Genomic DNA, 20,943 nt, shown 5'->3' on the forward strand with positions numbered 1-20,943 from the left:
CCTGTTGTAACCAAAAACTTTACACAAAATCTCAGTTTACTTGTACATAAGTTCTCCAATCATAGCATAATCACTGGTGGAGACTTTAACCATCCAGCAATCAATTGAGAAAATTACAGTTTTGTTAGTGGTGGGCATGATAAGACATCTTGTGAAACATTACTTAATGCCTTCTCTGAAAGTTACCTTGAACATATAGTTCAGAACGCCATCCACTATAGAAATATATTGGATCTAATGGCAACAAATAGACATGACCTCTTTGAGGATGGTCACATCAAAACTTGTATCAGTGACCAAAATGCAGTTGTGGCAACGATGATTACCAAAGTACAAAGGACAACTAAAACAAGCAGAAAGATATATATGTACAGTAAACTACATAAGAAGTCAGCAGTGTCATATCTCAATGATGAACTTGAAACTCTCAGCACAGGGCAGGAGCATGTAGAGTAACTACAACTCCAGGTTAAAAGAATAATTAACCATGCACTGGATATATATGTAGAACAGTTCATAATCGGAAGGACCCTCCATGGCACATAGTCACTATAAAGAAACTTCCAGAATAACGCACAACTGTATAATAGATGTAAAACACAGCATACGACTATAGAGAAAGAGATGCTGAAAAAAATATGCTTGGCTGTCAAAGAGAGCAATGCATGAAACCTTCAATGACTACCACAGCAGAATATTGTCAAATGATCTTTCACAAAACCCACAGAAATTCTGTTCATATGTAGAGGCTGTTAGTGGTACTAAAGTTAGCGTTCAGTCTCTAATGACGGAGACAGAAACTGAAATTGTGGGAGAACTGCCCCAATTTAATCCCCATACCACTGACAATGTCAGTGACATCAGTATTAGCGTCAGTGGCATTGAGAAAATGATAAAATCGTTAAAATTGAACAAAGCTCCATGGCCCAATGGAATCCCTATCAGATTCTATACAGGGTTTACGGCTGAGTTATCCCCTCTTCTAACTACACTTTATTGTAGATCCCTCGAACAAAATACCACGCCCAGTACCTGGAAGGAAGCATAGGTCACACACATTTACAAGAAAGACAGTAAAAGTAATCTACAAAACTACCACCCAGTACTCTTGACATTGATTTAAACAATGGAAAATCCAGGATGGAATGTAAAAATATTACGAAAAGCTTCAGTAGCCAGAGACTGTGGTCGTGTTTGTGTGAATCACATTTGCATGAGTGTGTGTGTGTGTGTGTGTGTGTGTGTGTGTGTGTGTGTGTACGAGGTGCGATTGGAAAGTTTTAAGAATGGGCTTGTAATTGTACAATGGTGGTACTTACATACTACTGTGATGCATCTCCTTCAAAATAGTCCCCTCCTGACTGAACACACCAACTCCTACGGTGTTTCCATTTTTGGAAACATTCCTGAATTTTTTTTTTCTGAACTGTGTTAAGTATGCTCTCTGTATTTGCCTCGATGTCTTCAATTGAGTCAAATCGCTTCCCTTTCAGTGAAAATTTCAGTTTAGGAAACAGGTAGAAGCCTGCAGGAGCCAAATCAGGAGAATATGGTGGTTGTGGAAGCACAAGGATTTTGAATTTGGTCAAAAATTCAACAATAGAGAAGGCATGATGAGCTGGAGCATTATCATGGTGTACCACGCAACACCTGTCTTTCCACAATGCAGGCCTTTTCTACCACACCTCTTCACACAAACGCTCAAGGACACATTTGTAGTAATCCTGGTTAATTGTCTGTCCTCCAGGGGTAAACTCGTGATGCACAATACACCAGTAGAATCGAAAAAAATATCACCAACATTTTCCTCACCTTCAACCAACTTTGCTGTGCTTCTTTTGGTTGGTGAACCTGGAGTCTTCCACTGCCAAGACTGCACTTTGGTTTCAGGATCATATTCATATACCCAAGATTTGTCACCTGTAATTACCCTATTTAACAAATCTGAGTCATTTTTAGTCCAATTAATTAGTTGTTGGCACACCTCAAGTCAGTATTGTCTCTGGTCACTTCACAACACTTTTGGAATGAATTTTGCGGACACTCAATGCATGTCCAGATCTTCAGTTAAAATTGACTGAACTGCATAGAAACTTAAATTAAGTTCATCAGCCATCTCCCTAATTGTCTAAGTCTATGATCAGAGCACACTAAGTCACGAATTTTCACAACATTTTCATTCGTTTTTGAGGTGGAAGGATGACCGGACTATGGTTCATCTTCAAATGATTCACGGCCATTTTTAAATCTGTTGAACCAGACAAAAACATTTGACTGGCTCATACAATTATCTCACAAAGATATTTTTAACACTTTTGTAAGTCTCAGAAGCTGATTTCCTGGTTTTAAAACAAAATTTCACACAAACTGGTTGCTCCATTTTTACGTCCATTTTCACGCAGACAGGATTCGGCAACAAACCCTAACAGACCTGAACTCAACCAGCTGCCACAATTAACTGAATAAAGGAAACGCAGTTTCCTGTCAGAGGGCGTTCAAGGACAAGGCAATGACTTACTCCCCACCATCCGTGTACCTGCCCACTAAACCAGTAAGCAGTAACGGAGCCATTCTTAAAACTTTCCAATCACATCTCGTATATTGTCTATTTTGACAATGGCCTTATTGGCTGAAAGCTCCCTTTCTCACAGTCTTTTTGTTGTGCCTATTTGTGGCTCAGCATCTTCAGTGTATGGTGAGTAGCAACTGTTCTTGACAATGATTTGTTGAACAATCTTAGCACATATTCTAAACTCAGACATACCTCAGTATGCTGAGGTATCTTGATCAGAATGATCTCCTGCACATCAACCAGCATGAATTCTGAAAACACCAATCATGTGAAACTCAACACACACTATTCCCACATGACATACTGAAAGCTTTGAATCAAGGCAGTCAGATACATGCAGCATTTCCTGTTTAGCAAAAAGCACTTGACTCCGTACCACACCTAAGCTTATTGTCAAAAGTTCAATTGTAAGAGGTATCAAGCGAAATTTGTGACTGGATTGAGGAAGGGGTATCAAGTGAAATTTGTGACTGGGTTGAGGACTTTTTGGTAAGAAGAACCCAATATGTTTTTTTTGGATGGAGAGTCATTGCCAGATGTGAGAGCTAACTGCAGGTGAGCCCCAGGGAAGTGTGTTGGGACCCTTGCTATTCCCATTGTATATTAATGACCTTGCAGATAATATTAATAATAAACTCAGACTTTTTGCAGATGATGCAGTTATCTACAATTAAGCACTGTCTGAAAGAAGTTGCATAAATATTCAGCAAGATAATGGTAAGATTTCAAAGTGGTGCAAAGATTGGCAACTTGTCTTAAATGTTCAGAAATATAAAATTTTGCACTTCACAGAATGAAAAAATGTAATATCCTACAACTATAATATCCACAAGACACAGTTGTAAGTGGCCAACTCTTACAAACACCTAGGTGTAACACTTATGAAATGGCATGATCGCATAAGCTCAGTTGTGGGTAATAACATAAGCTCAGTTCTGGGTAACACAGATGGTAGACTTCAGTTTATCAGCAACACATGCAATCAGTGTACAAAGGTGATTGCTTACAAATCACTCATGCAACCCAGTGTAGGATATTGATTAAGTCTGAAGGACCCATACCAAATAGGAGTAACAGGGAATTTTGAACAGACACACAGAAGGACAGCACGAATGGTCACAGCTTTGTTTGACCCATGAAAGAGTGTCACAGAGATGCTGAAGAAACAGAATTGGCAGACTCTTGAACATAGATGTAAACTATTCTGAGAAAGCCAATTAACACAATTTCAAAAACTGGCTTTAAATGATGATTCTGCAAATACACTACAACTGCCTACGTATCACTCACATGTGGATCATGAGGACAAGATTAGAATGATTACAGAATGCACAGAGGCATGCAAATTATGAGTTTTCCACACTCCATATATGAATGGAATGGGAAGAAACTCTAATAACTGGTACTACGGGACATACCCTCTGCCATGCACTGCATGGTGGTTTCCTGAATATAAATGTAGATAGTCCTCTTTGGTATGAATCCCATATACTTGAGCAATATTCTAGGATCAATCAGAGCAATCAGAGATGCAGCCTGCTGGTATTATCATTTCACTTTGTATCCCTAAAAATTGTTATACTCTTTATGTGTACAATGTGACTGATTCCAATTGTGACTCACATAAGTTGCAGTCATAAGATACTAAATTTGTTAATTTTGAAAAGTGCACAGTTTTATATTTCTGAACTTTTAAAGCAAGTTATCAATCTTTGCACAACAATGAAACCTTAACATGATCAGACTGATTATTTGTGCAACTAGATAAGTATTAACATTGTAACGTCATGCACAGTACTTCAGTTCTTTGAAAAATCTACATGTTACATTTGTATTTTCATTAGTAGTTGATGTACCTTCACTCATGACACGCACAATTTCAGAGATAGTGTATCCATACAGTCACAGGCCTGCTTATAGAGGCCACCTGGGTTGGCCCCTGGCATGCTCTGTTGAGCCGCCAAAGAAACAGCATTATTTAAGTGATCACAAATGAGTGATCAGCCTATTCTGTAACCTGTATTACTATGGTCCAGTCAATGTATTCAGTGTTACGCACAACTGGTCATTCATTGCATGTTTCTCTATAAAGTACTACATTCCATTTACCGCATTTGTTCTTGCTACAGCGGTAGTCCAGTAGCAATAGTAGTGTAATTTCCATTTATTTCATGGATGAATGTCTTCACATTTAGTGTACCACATCAGCTGGGTGAGCAGAGACAGAGAGAAACAAGTTACTCTTACAATACCAAGCAACAGCAGCTGCTTAACATTTTTAAATTACTTTTTTACATAATGCTGCCAGCTTTCAAATAGAGAATCTCTAAATTTTTCTAAAATAATCATTCAGTAGGCCTCTCACACCTCATGTTTGGATCATCTTACTTTTTCACTAATAGGAGCCTAACAGAGAACTCAAATATATGAAATATATCACACAAGATATGAGTAAGCACAATACTTCCTCAGTTTTCTCCAAATACACTGCTTTTCCATTATTAGAAAAAAAGGAAGAGCACTGGAAGCGTCAAGTCATTCTGGTTTCTAGCAAACAGAGCTGCAGTGTGACAAAATGGGATGGACCTTAACAGAAAAGTGCTACATTTCATCAAGTTCCTCGACTTGCGCCATAGGGTGGTGGGGTTTCGGGTTCCACTGGATAGGTCAGGAGTCCACTACACGCAACAAGCGGCTACACGGGTAGCAGGGGTTGTGTGGCGTGGGCTGGGTGGTTTTTTAGGTTAGATGGCTTCGGGCAAGTACCGAAAGGGCAACAGCCTCAACGGGTGCGGGGCAAAGTCAGGACATGCGGGGACCAAGCAGCAATCGGTATTGTAATTGTAAACTGTCGAAGCTGCGTTGATAAAGTACCGGAACTTCAAGCGCTGATAGAAACCACCGAAGCTGAAATCGTTATAGGTACAGAAAGCTGGCTGAAGCCAGAGATAAATTCTGCCGAAATTTTTACAAAGGTACAGACGGTGTTTAGAAAGGATAGATTGCATGCAACCGGTGGTGGAGTGTTCGTCGCAGTTAGTAGTAGTTTATCCTGTAGCGAAGTAGAAGTGGATAGTTCCTGTGAATTATTATGGGTGGAGGTTACACTCAACAACCGAGCTAGGTTAATAATTGGCTCCTTTTACCGACCCCCCGACTCAGCAGCATTAGTGGCAGAACAACTGAGAGAAAATTTGGAATACATTTCACATAAATTTTCTCAGCATGTTATAGTCTTAGGTGGAGATTTCAATTTACCAGATATAGACTGGGACACTCAGATGTTTAGGACGGGTGGTAGGGACAGAGCATCGAGTGACATTATACTGAGTGCACTATCCGAAAATTACCTCGAGCAATTAAACAGAGAACCGACTCGTGGAGATAACACCTTGGACTTACTGATAACAAACAGACCCGAACTTTTATACTCTGTAAGTGCAGAACAGGGAATCAGTGATCATAAGGCCATTGCAGCATCCCTGAATATGGTAGTTAATAGGAATATAAAAAAAGGGAAGAAGGTTTATCTGTTTAGCAAGAGTAATAGAAGGCAGATTTCAGACTACCTAACAGATCAAAACTAAAATTTCTGTTCCGACACTGACAATGATGAGTGTTTATGGAAAAAGTTCAAGGCAATCGTAAAATGCGTTTTAGACAGGTACGTGCCGAGTAAAACTGTGAGGGACGGGAAAAACCCATCGTGGTACAACAACAAAGTTAGGAAACTACTGCGAAAGCAAAGAGAGCTTCACTCCAAGTTTAAACGCAGCCAAAACCTCTCAGACAAACAGAAGCTAAACGATGTCAAAGTTAGCGTAAGGAGGGCTATGCGTGAAGCGTTCAGTGAATTCAAAAGTAAAATACTAGGTACCGACTTGACAGAAAATCCTAGGAAGTTCTGGTCTTACGTTAAATCAGTAAGTGGCTCGAAACAGCATGTCCAGACACTCCCGGATGATGATGGCATTGAAACAGAGGATGACAAGCGTAAAGCTGAAATACTAAACACCTTTTTCCAAAGCTGTTTCACAGAGGAAGACCGCACTGCAGTTCCTTCCCTAAATCCTCGCACAAACGAAAAAATGGCTGACATCGAAATAAGTGTCCAAGGAATAGAAAAGCAACTGGAATCACTCAACAGAGGAAAGTCCACTGGACCTGACGGGATACCAATTCGATTCTACACAGAGTACGCGAAAGAACTTGCCCCCCTTCTGACAGCCGTGTACCGCAAGTCTCTAGAGGAACGGAAGGTTCCAAATGATTGGAAAAGAGCACAGGTAGTCCCAGTCTTCAAGAAGGGTCGTCGAGCAGATGCGCAAAACTATAGACCTATATCTCTGACGTCGATCTGTTGTAGAATTTTAGAACATGTTTTTTGCTCGAGTATTATGTCGTTTTTGGAAACTCAGAATCTACTATGTAGGAATCAACATGGATTCCGGAAACAGCGATCGTGTGAGACCCAACTCGCTTTATTTGTTCATGAGACCCAGAAAATATTAGATACAGGCTCCCAGGTAGATGCTATTTTTCTTGACTTCCGGAAGGCGTTCGATACAGTTCCGCACTGTCGCCTGATAAACAAAGTAAGAGCCTACGGAATATCAGACCAGCTGTGTGGCTGGATTGAAGAGTTTTTAGCAAACAGAACACAGCATGTTGTTATCAACGGAGAGACGTCTACAGACGTTAAAGTAACCTCTGGCGTGCCACAGGGGAGTGTTATGGGACCATTGCTTTTCACAATATATATAAATGACCTAGTAGATAGTGTCGGAAGTTCCATGCGGCTTTTCGCGGATGATGCTGTAGTATACAGAGAAGTTGCAACATTAGAAAATTGTAGTGAAATGCAGGAAAATCTGCAGTGGATAGGCACTTGGTGCAGGGAGTGGCAACTGACCCTTAACATAGACAAACGTAATGTATTGCGAATACATTAGAAAGAAGCATCCTTTATTGTATGATTATATGATAGCGGAACAAACACTGGTAGCAGTTACTTCTGTAAAATATCTGGGAGTATGCGTGCGGAACGATTTGAAGTGGAATGATCATATAAAATTAATTGTTGGTAAGGCGGGTACCAGGTTGAGATTCATTGGGAGAGTCCTTAGAAAATGTAGTCCATCAACAAAGGAGGTGGCTTACAAAACACTCGTTCGACCTATACTTGAGTATTGCTCATCAGTGTGGGATCCGTACCAGATCGGGTTGACAGAGGAGATAGAGAAGATCCAAAGAAGAGCGGCGCGTTTCGTCACAGGGTTATTTGGTAACCGTGATAGCGTTACGGAGATGTTTAACAAACGCAAGTGGCAGCCACTGCAGGAGAGGCGCTCTGCATCGCGGTGTAGCTTGCTTGCCAGGTTTCGAGAGGGTGCGTTTCTGGATGAGGTATCGAATATATTGCTTCCCCCTACTTATACCTCCCGGGGAGATCACGAATGTAAAATTAGAGAGATTAGAGCGCGCACAGAGGCTTTCCGGCAGTCGTTCTTCCCGCGAACCATATGCGACTGGAACAGGAAAGGGAGGTAATGACAGTGGCACGTAAAGTGCCCTCTGCCACACACCGTTGGGTGGCTTGCGGAGTATAAATGTAGATGTAGATGTAGACCTTAACAGAAAAGTGCTACATTTCATCAAGTTGCTGAACTTTTTTACAAATGAAACTTTGTTACACAGAAAAATGTTGATCAGTGAACATTTTTTAAAAGTATGATCAAGATTATTATTATTTTATGAATTTTTTACAGCAGTCATGCTTGAATATATCTGAAAAAAGCCAAGCATACATCTTTCCGCATTTACACACACACACACACACACACACACACACACACACACCAGGGAAACACAGTTACTATCTTGTAACAATTTTATCCTGGTCTCACAATGTGAGCACCTCTTCCATCCTGGTCTGTTGATGAATTACAATGTAAAGTCTACAGTTCATCTAATGAAGATTCACTAAAAGATCAAAACTTGTCATGATACTATTTACATAAATTCTTGTTTCATACATGTATATTGATGCTACTGTTAATATGTTCAGGGACTAAACACATTAATAGTAGCATCACTAAACATGTATGAAACATTTATGTAAAAAGTAATCATGCTGCATTGTTAAATAGAGATATCCATAGCTATAACACAAGAAATAAAAATGATTATCATATTGAAGAAAATTGGTTCAAATTAACTGACAACGAGCCTTTAAAAGCAGGATGTTGTCTATACAACAGTTTGCCAAACTATAGAAAAATAATAGAAAACTTGCATTTTCAAAAATAAACCAAAAATTACAAAAATGTTCAAATGTGTGTCAATTCTTAAGGGCCAAACTGCTGAGGTCATCAGTCCCTAGACTTCCACACTATTTAAATTAGCTTAAACTAACTGATGCTAAGAACAACAGACATTTATTTAAGGATCTAGGGATATTCACAGTAGCTTCTCAGTATATATACTCTCTTATGAAATTTGTGATTAACAACCAAACCCAATTCAAAAGTAATAGCAGTGTGCATAACTACAATACTAGGAGAAAGGACGATCTTCACTATTCAAGATTAAATCTAACTTTGGCACAGAAAGGGGTGAATTATACTGGCACTAAAGTCTTCGGTCACTTACCAAATAGTATCAAAAGTCTGACAGATAACCAACAAGAATTTAAGAAGAAATTAAAAGAATTTCTGAATGACAACTCCTTCTACTCCATAGAGGAATTTTTAGATATAAATTAAGAAAAAAAATATTAAAAAATAAAAAAAAGAAATATAAAAAAAATAAAAATAAAAATAAAAAAATAAAAATAAAAAATAAAGAAAAATAAAAAACACACAAAAGAATAAAGTTGTTATATTAACTTAAGTATGTTGTTAAATTAACCTAATTATGTCATGTATTGGAAAATTCGACTCGTTCCACATCATTACGAAATATCGTATTCATGATCCATGGAACTAGGATTAATCTAATCTAATCTAATCTAATCTAATCTAATCAACACACACGCCCATGCCCGAGGGAGGACTCATGCCTCCGGCGGGAGGGGCCATGCAATCTCTGACATGGCGCCCTAAACCACGTGACCACTCCGTGTGGCTAAAAAATTTCACTCATCCATAAAGTGTTAAAGAATACTTTGAAGATCTTTTTAAAGATTGTTGTATTTTAGAGGCTAGTTTTGAAGAAATCATTCATTTTACTGATACATTAGACTCTCATTAATACGGCCCTCAGTAGTCCGGCCTCTCAGTAATCTGGCGCACATTCAAAAACAAGTGCACAATGAATTATCATGCAGAACAATGCTTAGTTAAACAATTATTTATATATTGTATATGAAATTGTAGCTTTCTTTACAGTTCGGAATCATGTCTTCTAAAAGGAAACTAGTTACGTTAGACCTCAAGCATAAACTTGAAATTTTAGGTAAGTTAAATCGAGGTTCTACACAGAAAGCCACTGCTGCCAAGTTCAATGTTGGACAAGCAACTATTTATGACATCAAAAAGAAAGAATATGTTATTCGACAGTACTCAACACAAATGGATAGTGAGTTGGGAAAATGGAAGGTTATGCTAAAGAGTGAGAATGAAGAACTAGACGTAGCTGTTTATATATGGTTCATACAACAATGCAGTAAAGGAATTCCAGTCAGTGGCCCAATTATAAAGGAAAAGGCAGCTGCATTTAACAAACAACTTGGTGGTAGTAACTTGTTTGCAGCAATTGAAGGTTGGCTATCAATCTGGAAAAAACTACATGGCATTTGGCAGCTGACAGTCACCAAGGAAAGTCACTTAACTAACGAGAAGGATGCTGATGAGTTTGTAAGCACGATACGGAAGATAATAAAGGAAGAAGATTTAACTGCTGATGCCTTGTATAATGCTGATGAAACAGGACTCTTTTACAAGATACTTCCTTCAAGAACATTAGCTGCCAAGAATGAGAAGGAAGCTCGTGGTTACAAGGAACAGAAACAGCACGTAACATTAATTGTGTGCTGTAATGTAAATGAGAGTCATAAACTTCTGCTTATAGTGATTGGAAAATCCCAACATCCACGTTGTTTTCAACACATTGACTGCACTCTACCAGTGCAGTATTGCAATCAAAAGAAAGCGTGGATGGACAGACGAATATTCTCTCAGTGGTTCCATGAAATGTTTGTATCAGCAGTGAGAAGAGAGCTAAAGAAGAAAAAGCTTTCACTAAAAGTTATCCTTTTAATTGACAATGCTCCCAGTCATCCTTCAGATGTTTCTCTAAAGTCCGATGGTATACAAGCACTCTTTCTGCCACACAATGTGACAGCCCTAATTCAGCCCATGGATCAGGGAATTTTGGAATCAATTAAACATCGTTATCAACATTCACTTCTCGTCTCCTTGCTGAACTGAAGTGAAAACCACTCTATCAAGATTATGCTGAAAGCATGGAAAGCAATTAACATATGTGATGTTGTTTTCCAAGTGGCAGAAGCATAAAGTGAAGAGCGCTACCATAAATGAAGAGCTGGAGAAAATTGTGGCCATCCATTGATGCCAAGCTGGATCCAGTAGTGAGTGACAGTGATGAGCCAGTCAATTCGGAATTATCAATTACTTTGTACACTGACATGTTCCACAATCTTCGAGCAGGAGAAGAAATTAATGATGAAGATGTCACTAAGTGGCTGAATGAGGAAAACTGTGATACGGACCAGACTTTAACAGATGAAGAAATAATCAAAAGCGTGCAAGAAAGTAATGATGAAAGTGATGAAGAAGAGGACACAGGAGGTGAGGGCATGAAGATTTCTCACATTTTTGGTGTTGAACCTGCCAAGGTCTTTCTGGAGTACATTATGCAACAACCAGATACATGCAGTACTGATGTAATGCTTGTAAAGCGGTTGGTTGATAAAGCATGCCATCATCATGTATCATCATTGTGACAGTTAAAAATTAGGGACATATTTTATAGTGAGAGATACAACTGTATAATTATGTACAGTATAACTCAAGAACTAAGTTTTCTTTAAGAATTAATGTATTTTTGGATTTAATAAAGTATAATCTCTAGATTTTAAAATTGTATCTTTTGATTTAATAAAGTACCGTACACTATATCCCCTATGTTTTGAAAATAAATAAAAAGCAAACTAAAGGAATAAAATAAATTTCAGACACTCAATAACACCGCACTTCCTCTAATCCGGCACCCGTATGTGCCAGGAATGGCCAGATTAGTGACAGTCTAGTGTATATGCATGTTGCTGTATAATTTTGAAACTTGTAATTTTTCAAATGTCATATAAACCTGACGTGCCCAATACCATTTTACAGAATGGTCTGTGCTCATAAGTAAATAAGTTTGTGTGGTCTGAGGCAGAAAAATGGAGGAAAGGTTTCTAAGTTCAATTGAGCCATCTCGTTGTATTACAATAACAAAAATTCCAGTACGAAAACACTTAACAATAATGAGGCGAGACAATCAGTCACCTGAATCTAATCTATGGATGATACGTGGACATGCATAACAGTACAGAGACATCACTGATATTGGAGCTAATGCAGTGTTGATGTGTTTTGGTATCTGTGGGGCTGTGTGTGCAAACAAGTGTACTTAAACTGGAAAAAGAGCAATGGTTTGAAAGTCACAGTCATCTTGGTTCTGTTACATACATCTGTTTGTACAACTGGGATTACTATTGCCTTCATTGCTGCTATTGTGTTTGTATTCCTCCCCTTTTTAATTTTTTGATATTGCAGTATCTTGGCAGCAAGTGAGCTATGAGAGATCTCTCTTTGGTTTTCATCTGTGAATTATATCATGTGTAATGCCATTCAAAATGTTGATAAGTTGTGTGTGTGTTTTCATTCCACAAAATTATGTATCAGACCATTTTCTGTAACTGTGAAACAAATACACTGAGTCTCATAAATCATGCTGGATATGAGTTTTAGATAATTACCCGAGCAGGACACCCAGCAGTAACTCCAAATGCACCTGTATTTTGACTGAGATCAACAGGTGTTCCTTCAATTTGGACATGATCTATACATCCATCAAAGTCAACATTTGTGACAGATACAATATTATGTTCTCCTGGATAGCCTCCAAAGTATAAGTTGTCCCAAAACTTCAGATCCTTTGCTTTCTCTGGTGCTTTGCCCTGGAATATCTTCTCTCCGTCTACCTTCAGGACACCATCCTGGTGGTAACGTATTGCACCAACAGTGTGCCAGTTTCCATCATTGTATGTTTTTGGTGACTCTATGCTGAGTAGACCAGGTCCTAAATTGAACTGTAGAAACAGGTAACATAGATATACTTTTGTTCTAAGAAACACATTTAAATTGTATGTTTATTATTATCAGCTGCAAAAGTGTTCAATTAATGAAAACCATACAGTATATGTCATAGACAAAACTTCTTATATGCTAAATTAAATTTATACTTATACCATAAAAATTAGATATTGATCATTTGTAAACTGTGAATAGAAGGTAGTGTGTTTAAACTCTACTTCTTCTTCCTTTTTCCCCTTGGAACACAAACATCATTCCAAAAATAAAATGATGAAATAATGACATTGTCAAGTTTTAAAAACAACAAAGAAACTACAATGCTTTGAGAAGGGGCTCAGTTCTCTCTTTAGGTGAGATATCCTGTACCTCCACATTCATGCAACATGCAGTGCCTCATCATAAGTTACATCCAAAAAACTAACTATCCTGGCATTTCACTTATAAATTGGTGGAGTTGTACAATTAGGGCATACTGATATTTAACTCTCAAATTTATATTATTAGAAATAAGAATGTACAGTAAATGTTTTAACCACTGCTTACAGGCTGTTACTGCCAAGATATCTACAACCATGTGTTTGGTAGCCTGAAGAACATTCCTGGCAATTAATCATTTGAACCAGACCTGATGTCACAGCTCAACATATATTACTCACCAGTGGCACTCTTTGTAAGGTGGGCGCAACATATTTATGAATTCAGTATAGTGTTTTTAATTAAAGTAACTGCAATATCTCTGGACAAATAGTTGGACTCTGCCAAACTGCATGAGATGCCACTGCAGTGCACTAGAAGAATTCATGAAGGATAATTTGACAGTTTGAGCTAAATGTAACTTATCACCAGATTTTTTCCTTATAAAAAAAAACTGTTTTATTAGTAGCACATTGCTGCTAGCATCAGGTCTCTGTTTTTGGTGAAATTTTAGTACAAATGTTTGACATGACTCCCGTACCTGAATCAAATGATTTAGATTATGTATTTTTTGAGATTATTAGGGAAAAATGTGAAGTGCACATGAGTTTTGCTGTTAGCTGTAGCTATTCTTTAAAGACACAGTGGATAGTTCCGATCACTTATTCACTTGCTTGCCTACATGAAAACTGCTACTAGCTGCCAGACAGCTTGGATAATGATTTCTGTACTTCGGAGGTTGTGCCTCTGGTAATTGTTTAGAATTTTGCATGAATCTTGTTCAGCACTGCCTCATACTTATTGCAACAAAGTTTCATTATGTGTCACATTTATTTTCATTGTGTTTCAACAAATATATGTTTCTGCAAACAAAATTGGGAATGAGAAACTTACTCTATGACTGCACATCAGACTGCTGAATGGAACAAGAGGTTCAGAAGCTAGTGTGATAGCAAGAAAAGTGTCATGCACAAAATGAAATCCACTTCCAGCAGCAACTAGCTCTCCAACATGTTCTACAGCAAGAGAACTGCCAGATTTAGCAAGATGAACATCACTAGTAATGACTGGCAGTGCAGAAGCAACAGCATGCATCACCTGCCCCAGCATTTCCACCTCTAGAATTTGTATCATTTGAAGAGATTAAAGAAGATTTGTGCTCAAATATTGATTGTCCCTGACAGTATTCTGATTTGTTACTGGTAACTGATCCTCAAAGTCAGAAAGCTTTTTACATCATTTCCACTACAATTTTTCCTCTGTTGCATAAACTAGCTAGTCCAACACATCCTATATCTACGTCTTTTGAGAGAAAATGTAACCTGCTTTGTTCCCATTTCCAGATCAAAACCACTGAAACCAGGCTTAAATTTCACAAAAGCACAAAAAGCACTTAGCTCACTGTAATAGACTCCAAACTCTAAGTGCTTTCACTTGCAAACAATGTCATAATTCATATGCATTTTCTTTTTCTGACATGAGTCTTTTTCTGGAGGAAAATGGAAAAATATAACAAATGGACACTGAAATAAATATATGCACATCTGAAAGAAATGCTTTCTGTGCTGAAGCAGTTGTCGCCTAAAGAAAATTACATATCAATTCTAGTGATTAGGAAAGGTACAATTTATGACTCTATATAATTCCTATTGTGTTGGTATTGCTTTGTACAAAATTAAAGTGGGAACAGCATGTAAAGACTACACAGTAACATAATCTCCCATGCTATGCCCTCTGACCTCTTCCATCAGTATACAATTTTTCATATATCAGATCAGCATATTGTGCTTATATTGAGTTTGTAAATACTGAGTTGACTTCATAATACTACTGCAAGGAAATAGTTTAAAGAAATGTTCCCTTTGTGAAAGATCCCACACCAAAGGAAAGGCTAAGCAAATAAACAGTGTACCACATTTGGTAAAAAAAAAAAAAAAAAATAATTCTGTGAACAGGGTAACACATAGCTCACAGTAACCTTTTAAGAAACTGTTCATACTTATAAGAGGTCATGTACTTACCTGGTACAGGACACTTCCATTTCTCAGCTCTATTGACAAGAAAGATTTGCTTCCTCTGCCAACCAAAAACAAAAGACCATTTTTAGCAAATGTTTTGAAACTAAGCTGTATGTCAGACTGTTGCTTCAGGCTGTAAGACTTGCCAGCCACCTGTACATATCCACTACCATCAAATCTATATCCAGTACTTTGCTGCAGGTTCACAAGTTTGTCTCTGTAAGAAGAAGCATTTTATAAACATTTATGTATTGTTCACAATTATAACACATCACAAATACTTTCAAATAATTCTGAATACAACACACACATAACATTTAATGTATATTTAGACTGGCATTCAGTTCATTTGTTAATGAGGTAAATTGTATCTATCCTTGTTTTATTTTGATCTGATGATTGTTATGGCCAAAACATATCTTAAGAAATGATAACTACACTGTAGCAAAGAAAAATTTCAATGTATTCCACCATGATCCCATCTTGTGCCAATTAGTATCATGGGAGTTATTTCCTGAAGTCTCAACCCAAGTCCTATCATCCTGTCCCTTCTTCTTTGTAGTGTTTTCCATATGTTCCTCTTTTCATCGATTCTGTGGAGAACCTCCTTATTCCTTATCTTATCGGACCAAGTAATTTTCAACAACCTTCTACAGCACCACGCTTCAGTTTTCTTCTTTTCTCATTCTATGCAGTACATTAGTCTGCCTCAAATATTTGAAATAATAAATTAAGAAGTGAAACAAGAACTGACTTCTTAGGCAGGGAGGATAATATTAATTAATTCACACATATAGACACAATGTTCATAGATTCCATCAAGAAAGACAATTCTCAAGAATACAAGGAACAGTAAGGTTATAAACCAACACAATGAAATAATTCCCACAAACTACTCTTACAGAATGTGTTAACAGTTCACTAGAACTGAAGATAATCTTTAATGTTATATTTGAGATTAAAACTAGAAAAACCAATATAAGTTTGTCGTACAAAGACGATAGACACGGCAGTCAAACGGCACCGACAAGTACTTGGCGGTCGCGCCATGGAAGTCGTAACGAAAGCGCATGGCAGAACCAAGGAACTTCTGTGGTATTCTGTGCTGTTTTGTCACAGTGACTATTGTTAGTAACAAAAGAACAATTGAGTGGAAAAAGATTTTTAGTAACTTTTAACTTGAACTTGCTAGAAGCAAGACAGGTGAATGATTTCTGTATAAAAGAGCCGTGGCTAGCAAGCCAACACTGTTATAAATGTAACTGCATTTCCACCATTTTAACACGTTAGTAGACTTACTTTACAGTATTTATTCATATGGAGAGTGAGATTTGTAAAAGTTTGATGTTTAAATATACATCGTTAAGTGAAGTAAAAGAAACTGTGTACGTCTGCTTATTTCTACAAGTAGAAAGAGTCTTGAGAAATTCCTGTTCCCAGCAATATACTGTGGAGAAGACAAGAAAGGGAGTTTGCAGCAGCACGCTAACCAGCTAGGAAAGTTGGCTGACCATCTCAAGTAAGTTGTATCATTAAAGAAGTTGAAGTTTGCACACATACTTCACCACTTAAAGTCGTCCAAAACATTAGAGTGAAAGCTAAGATAGCAGCAGGCAGCAGATGCTACTTTGCCACATTACCTATGCCTAGGAGCTTGCTTCTACCACGAAAATCTAAAATCCTTGTTTACAGAACTAGTATAAGACCAGTTGTTATGTATGGTACCAAGATGTGGACTATGACTGCAAATGAGGAATGGATCCTTAACATTTTGGAGAGAAAGATTCTGCGTAAGATACATGGCCCAATATACAATCAAGAAGGTTGGCACATCTATACAAATGCAGAACTAGAACAACACTTCGAAGAACCTGACATTGTCACCACCATTAAAATAAGAAGACTGCAGTGGGTAGGACATGTGGCCAGAATGGAGGAAAACAGAACATTAAGAGGATTTTTAATGGCAACACTGGAGGCAGATGATGGAAGGGGTATCCCAGAAAGAGATGGGTGGGTGGAATTGAAGAAGATATGAAAAATCTGGGTGTCAGAGGATGGAGGCAGAAAACCATATACCTGACAGAATGACACGATATTGTGATGCAGGCCAAGGCCCTTCAAGGGCTTTAGAGGTGAGGAGCAAGTACCATAAAGATTTCACAGTAAGTTTCAGACAGATACAATTAAAAGAAACTTACACATAAACTTTTGGCCACAGCTTTCATCATGAAAAGAAGAACACACACGTATTCATTCACACAACAAGCAAACTTCATGGACAAATGATCGCCATCTCCAGCAGCTCAGACCAGAATGCAACTGTCTAATGGAATGGAAGCAGAAATCTGGGAGAGGTGGGAAACAGGATGTGATAGCAGTGTATAGATGCGGGAAGAGAAGACCACTGTCTGGTGGAGTGTGGATGGATTAGACTGCTAACAGGTGCAGTGTTGGGTAGTTGGAGGGCAGGGAGGACCTTTTACATGAATTATTAATCTCAGGCATAGCCATAACATTATGTTTAACCATAAGTGGGGTCTGTAACTGTAATTAGAAGACACTTACTTATCTCCCCTTTTCCAAATGGATGTTACCACCATGTATTTGTTGCTGTGGAAGCTGATGTAGTGAGTTGTCTTTTGTTACAAATATTCAGTTCCTCTACAGGAGGCATTAACTATGGGAACACATTCAGTTTCTCTTTGAGTGTGTGTTAAAATATTCTGTTTCATACAACAGTGTACAAGTACCTTGCACATGAATTATTAATCTCAGGCATAGCCATAACAGTTTAGAAATCCTAATTTTGGCGTAAATGTTTAGCATAAATTAAGTTGCTTATAGTTGCAGGTGACAAACTGTAAAGAAAAACCATCACTGTAAAAACGCAATACAGCAGAAAAACCACACCATGTGGTAAGAAGGTATGAATACACAATTTCACGTGCTCTTCAAAAACCTGTAATTAAGATTTAGAAACTAATATTTATATGTATTTAAAAAGTAAAGAACATTGCTTATGTTTAACAGCCATAACAATAAAAAAAACAACACTGATGATGCTGCAACTGCAGTGAAACATGTCGAGGACAAAAAACAAAATTGTGTTTTGCTAAAGGCGGACCCCACTCAAAAACATATGTTATTGTTAAAGCAAACACAGACAAAAGAACTTCAACATCAAGATGATTGTTGATATTTGTTGCATAGCCATTAGGTCATCATCTAATGCATGTTTCTGTACCTAACATTTCATCCCCTAATGCTGGAGACATCATCAGAGGCTATAAAGACTCAAACATAAATAAGCTCAGCGAGTCTAACTGTTTATACATGTCCACGCAAAGGACATATGACAATCACTTACCACAAAAGAAGTAAAACAACATTAACGATCTACTTATGCAAAACAAAAGCAATTCTCTGGGCAACATGGATAAATAGGCAGCAGCAGATAATGCACTGAGCCAGGGAAGCATCAAATTCATTTCTCCAATACTATATTTCTATCATTATTATACTAGGATGTACAGAAAGGCCATAGAAATTCAAGCACAAAAATAACTTTCATAGACAGGAAGAAGGACTGGAATTAATATAAGTTATGGCACTTAATGCTACATAAATCAAAAAGATTCAGATCTTCCACACTACAAGCTCCATAGCACAACTTAATGTGACTCCATGATCTCAGGAAGTGGTCAGATGATGTCATCATGTGAGCATTTTGCAAGTACATACAAATAGCTTGGTTTATTCAGTTTGTTTAAGATTGCATGCAGCCTCTGATGATGAGTCCAGCATTAAAAGATGAAACCTCAGGCTAGAAACATGCCTTAGAGCAACCTATTGTCCATATAACAAAAATCATCAAGGATGCAAATACCAACAGTGAAGGCCTACAGTATATGATCCAACACACTGCCCATTAAGCTTTATAATCAGGCCGGTTCAATAACAATGTGTCTAAAATTACTTGTTTGGCACATAAAAAGACAAATGAATCTAACTGCATATCTATGAAATTCAATTGGTTGCTTATGTTTTCTTATCTTATTATTAATCTGATGTGAGATCCAAAACAAGAATATTGTTTGGTAGTAAAGTTACAATCACCTTTCTTTTGCTCCACTAATTTTGTCTGCATCTATAAAATTCCAGAGAGAAACTGGTGTATCTCCAATCACAAGGCCTTCTATCTCTCCATCAAATGATGCGGTTTGTATTGCAGACTGCATCTCAAAGTCTGCTGGATAACCACCAACAAATATTTTTGACTGCTCTTGATCAAGATTTAAGATAGAATGTGTGCCAGTGAGAACTGCTTCTTTCTCATACACTTCTTCTTGTCCACCAGGACCTTCGTGGCGTATAATTAGCTTAGCTATAAGGCCAGTCCTGAAAGCATATTGTATAAATGAAATTTCTTTCAGGTAACTGACAATGTTAAACAAAACAAAAGGTATTAATATTAAATTATGATGTACAGTAATGAAACATACCTGTAATATCAGAATGCAATACTTGTATAATTTCCTCATCAAATCTTTCCTGCAACTTCTGACTCATTTACTTAACACTAAAAATATTTCAGCTACCTCATATTGTGAAGTGCAACATCAATCAATAAACTTCAAGAACAAAAAAGAATGTTAGAATTTAAGTCAATTAAAATATTGTGCAATCAGTTTTGGGTTATTAATTACACAACAAATGGACACAGTGTAAGAAAAGCACTACAAAGTCACCCTCTTTATCTCGAGTAACAAGTGACATTAAAGAAAAATTAATCACTGCTAACAAGAGTTGAATTGAATTGAATTTTATTTTGCCCCGTATGATTACATGGTGTACAGTGAACATACATATAATATAGGAGACGTCAAAGATTCAAAAACCTTCATTATCACATCAACACTGTAAAATTCCTTTTCCACCAGATAGTGTTTTAGATTCTTCGAAAATGTAGTGTCAAGTACATTGTCATGCAGGTTTTTAGGCTGACTTTGTGACAAAGCAAGCTGGGATATTTTTACTTCCCCTCTTGTTTTGCCATCTGCCTCCTTAAAATTCATTTTATCAATTTTGACTAATTACTATTAATATACATGATTATAATCTACGTTTTCATAAAAGAGAAAGGTTGGCCCTCAGTCTTAAAGAATATACCACCAGGTCTAATTTTGTGCTTAGTTGTATGTATGTAATTGGTTTTCTAATTTATTTTGACTATTCCTAGTTAATATCTTTAGTTATAGGGTGAAATTAGTAATTGTTTTGTAAAACGGAAACGGAAGATCTTGGAAGAAGAGCTGGAGAGGAGAAGAGAAAGGATAAAGAGGTTCTGGGAGAAGAAGAGGAAAATTCAGTCCACAAAGGGACTACCCGTCGTCCTACAGAGGCCATAATGCAAGAAGAAGAAGATGAAGAAGAAGAAGAATTCTATTGTTGACTTAAAAACAAATATAATTTCTGCACTAATTATAAACATTTGGAGGAACAACTAATAGTAATCTTAGAGGATCTACAAGTGTTGGAACTTAAATAGTGGCAACTATTTATTCACAACCAATACAAAAAAGTTACATGTTTGCTCCTGTTACTGTACTCCAAA

At 37.4% G+C, this 20,943-nt stretch overlaps 1 protein-coding gene across 1 annotated transcript in view; it reads right to left on the minus strand.

Annotated features, from left to right (window-relative positions):
* The window catches only part of LOC126188961 (laminin subunit alpha), a 364,582-nt gene that overhangs the window by 32,170 nt on the left and 311,469 nt on the right, over window positions 1-20,943 (minus strand). The window contains exons 45-47 of the mRNA XM_049930722.1: window positions 19,446-19,727; window positions 15,330-15,543; window positions 12,558-12,890 (exon numbers count right to left, since the gene is read on the minus strand). Coding sequence (XP_049786679.1) covers window positions 12,558-12,890; window positions 15,330-15,543; window positions 19,446-19,727 — 829 coding nt within the window. The remainder of the gene's footprint in view (window positions 1-12,557; window positions 12,891-15,329; window positions 15,544-19,445; window positions 19,728-20,943) is intronic.

The sequence above is a fragment of the Schistocerca cancellata genome, chromosome 5, assembly GCF_023864275.1.
Source record: "Schistocerca cancellata isolate TAMUIC-IGC-003103 chromosome 5, iqSchCanc2.1, whole genome shotgun sequence".
Classification (NCBI taxonomy): domain Eukaryota; kingdom Metazoa; phylum Arthropoda; class Insecta; order Orthoptera; family Acrididae; genus Schistocerca; species Schistocerca cancellata.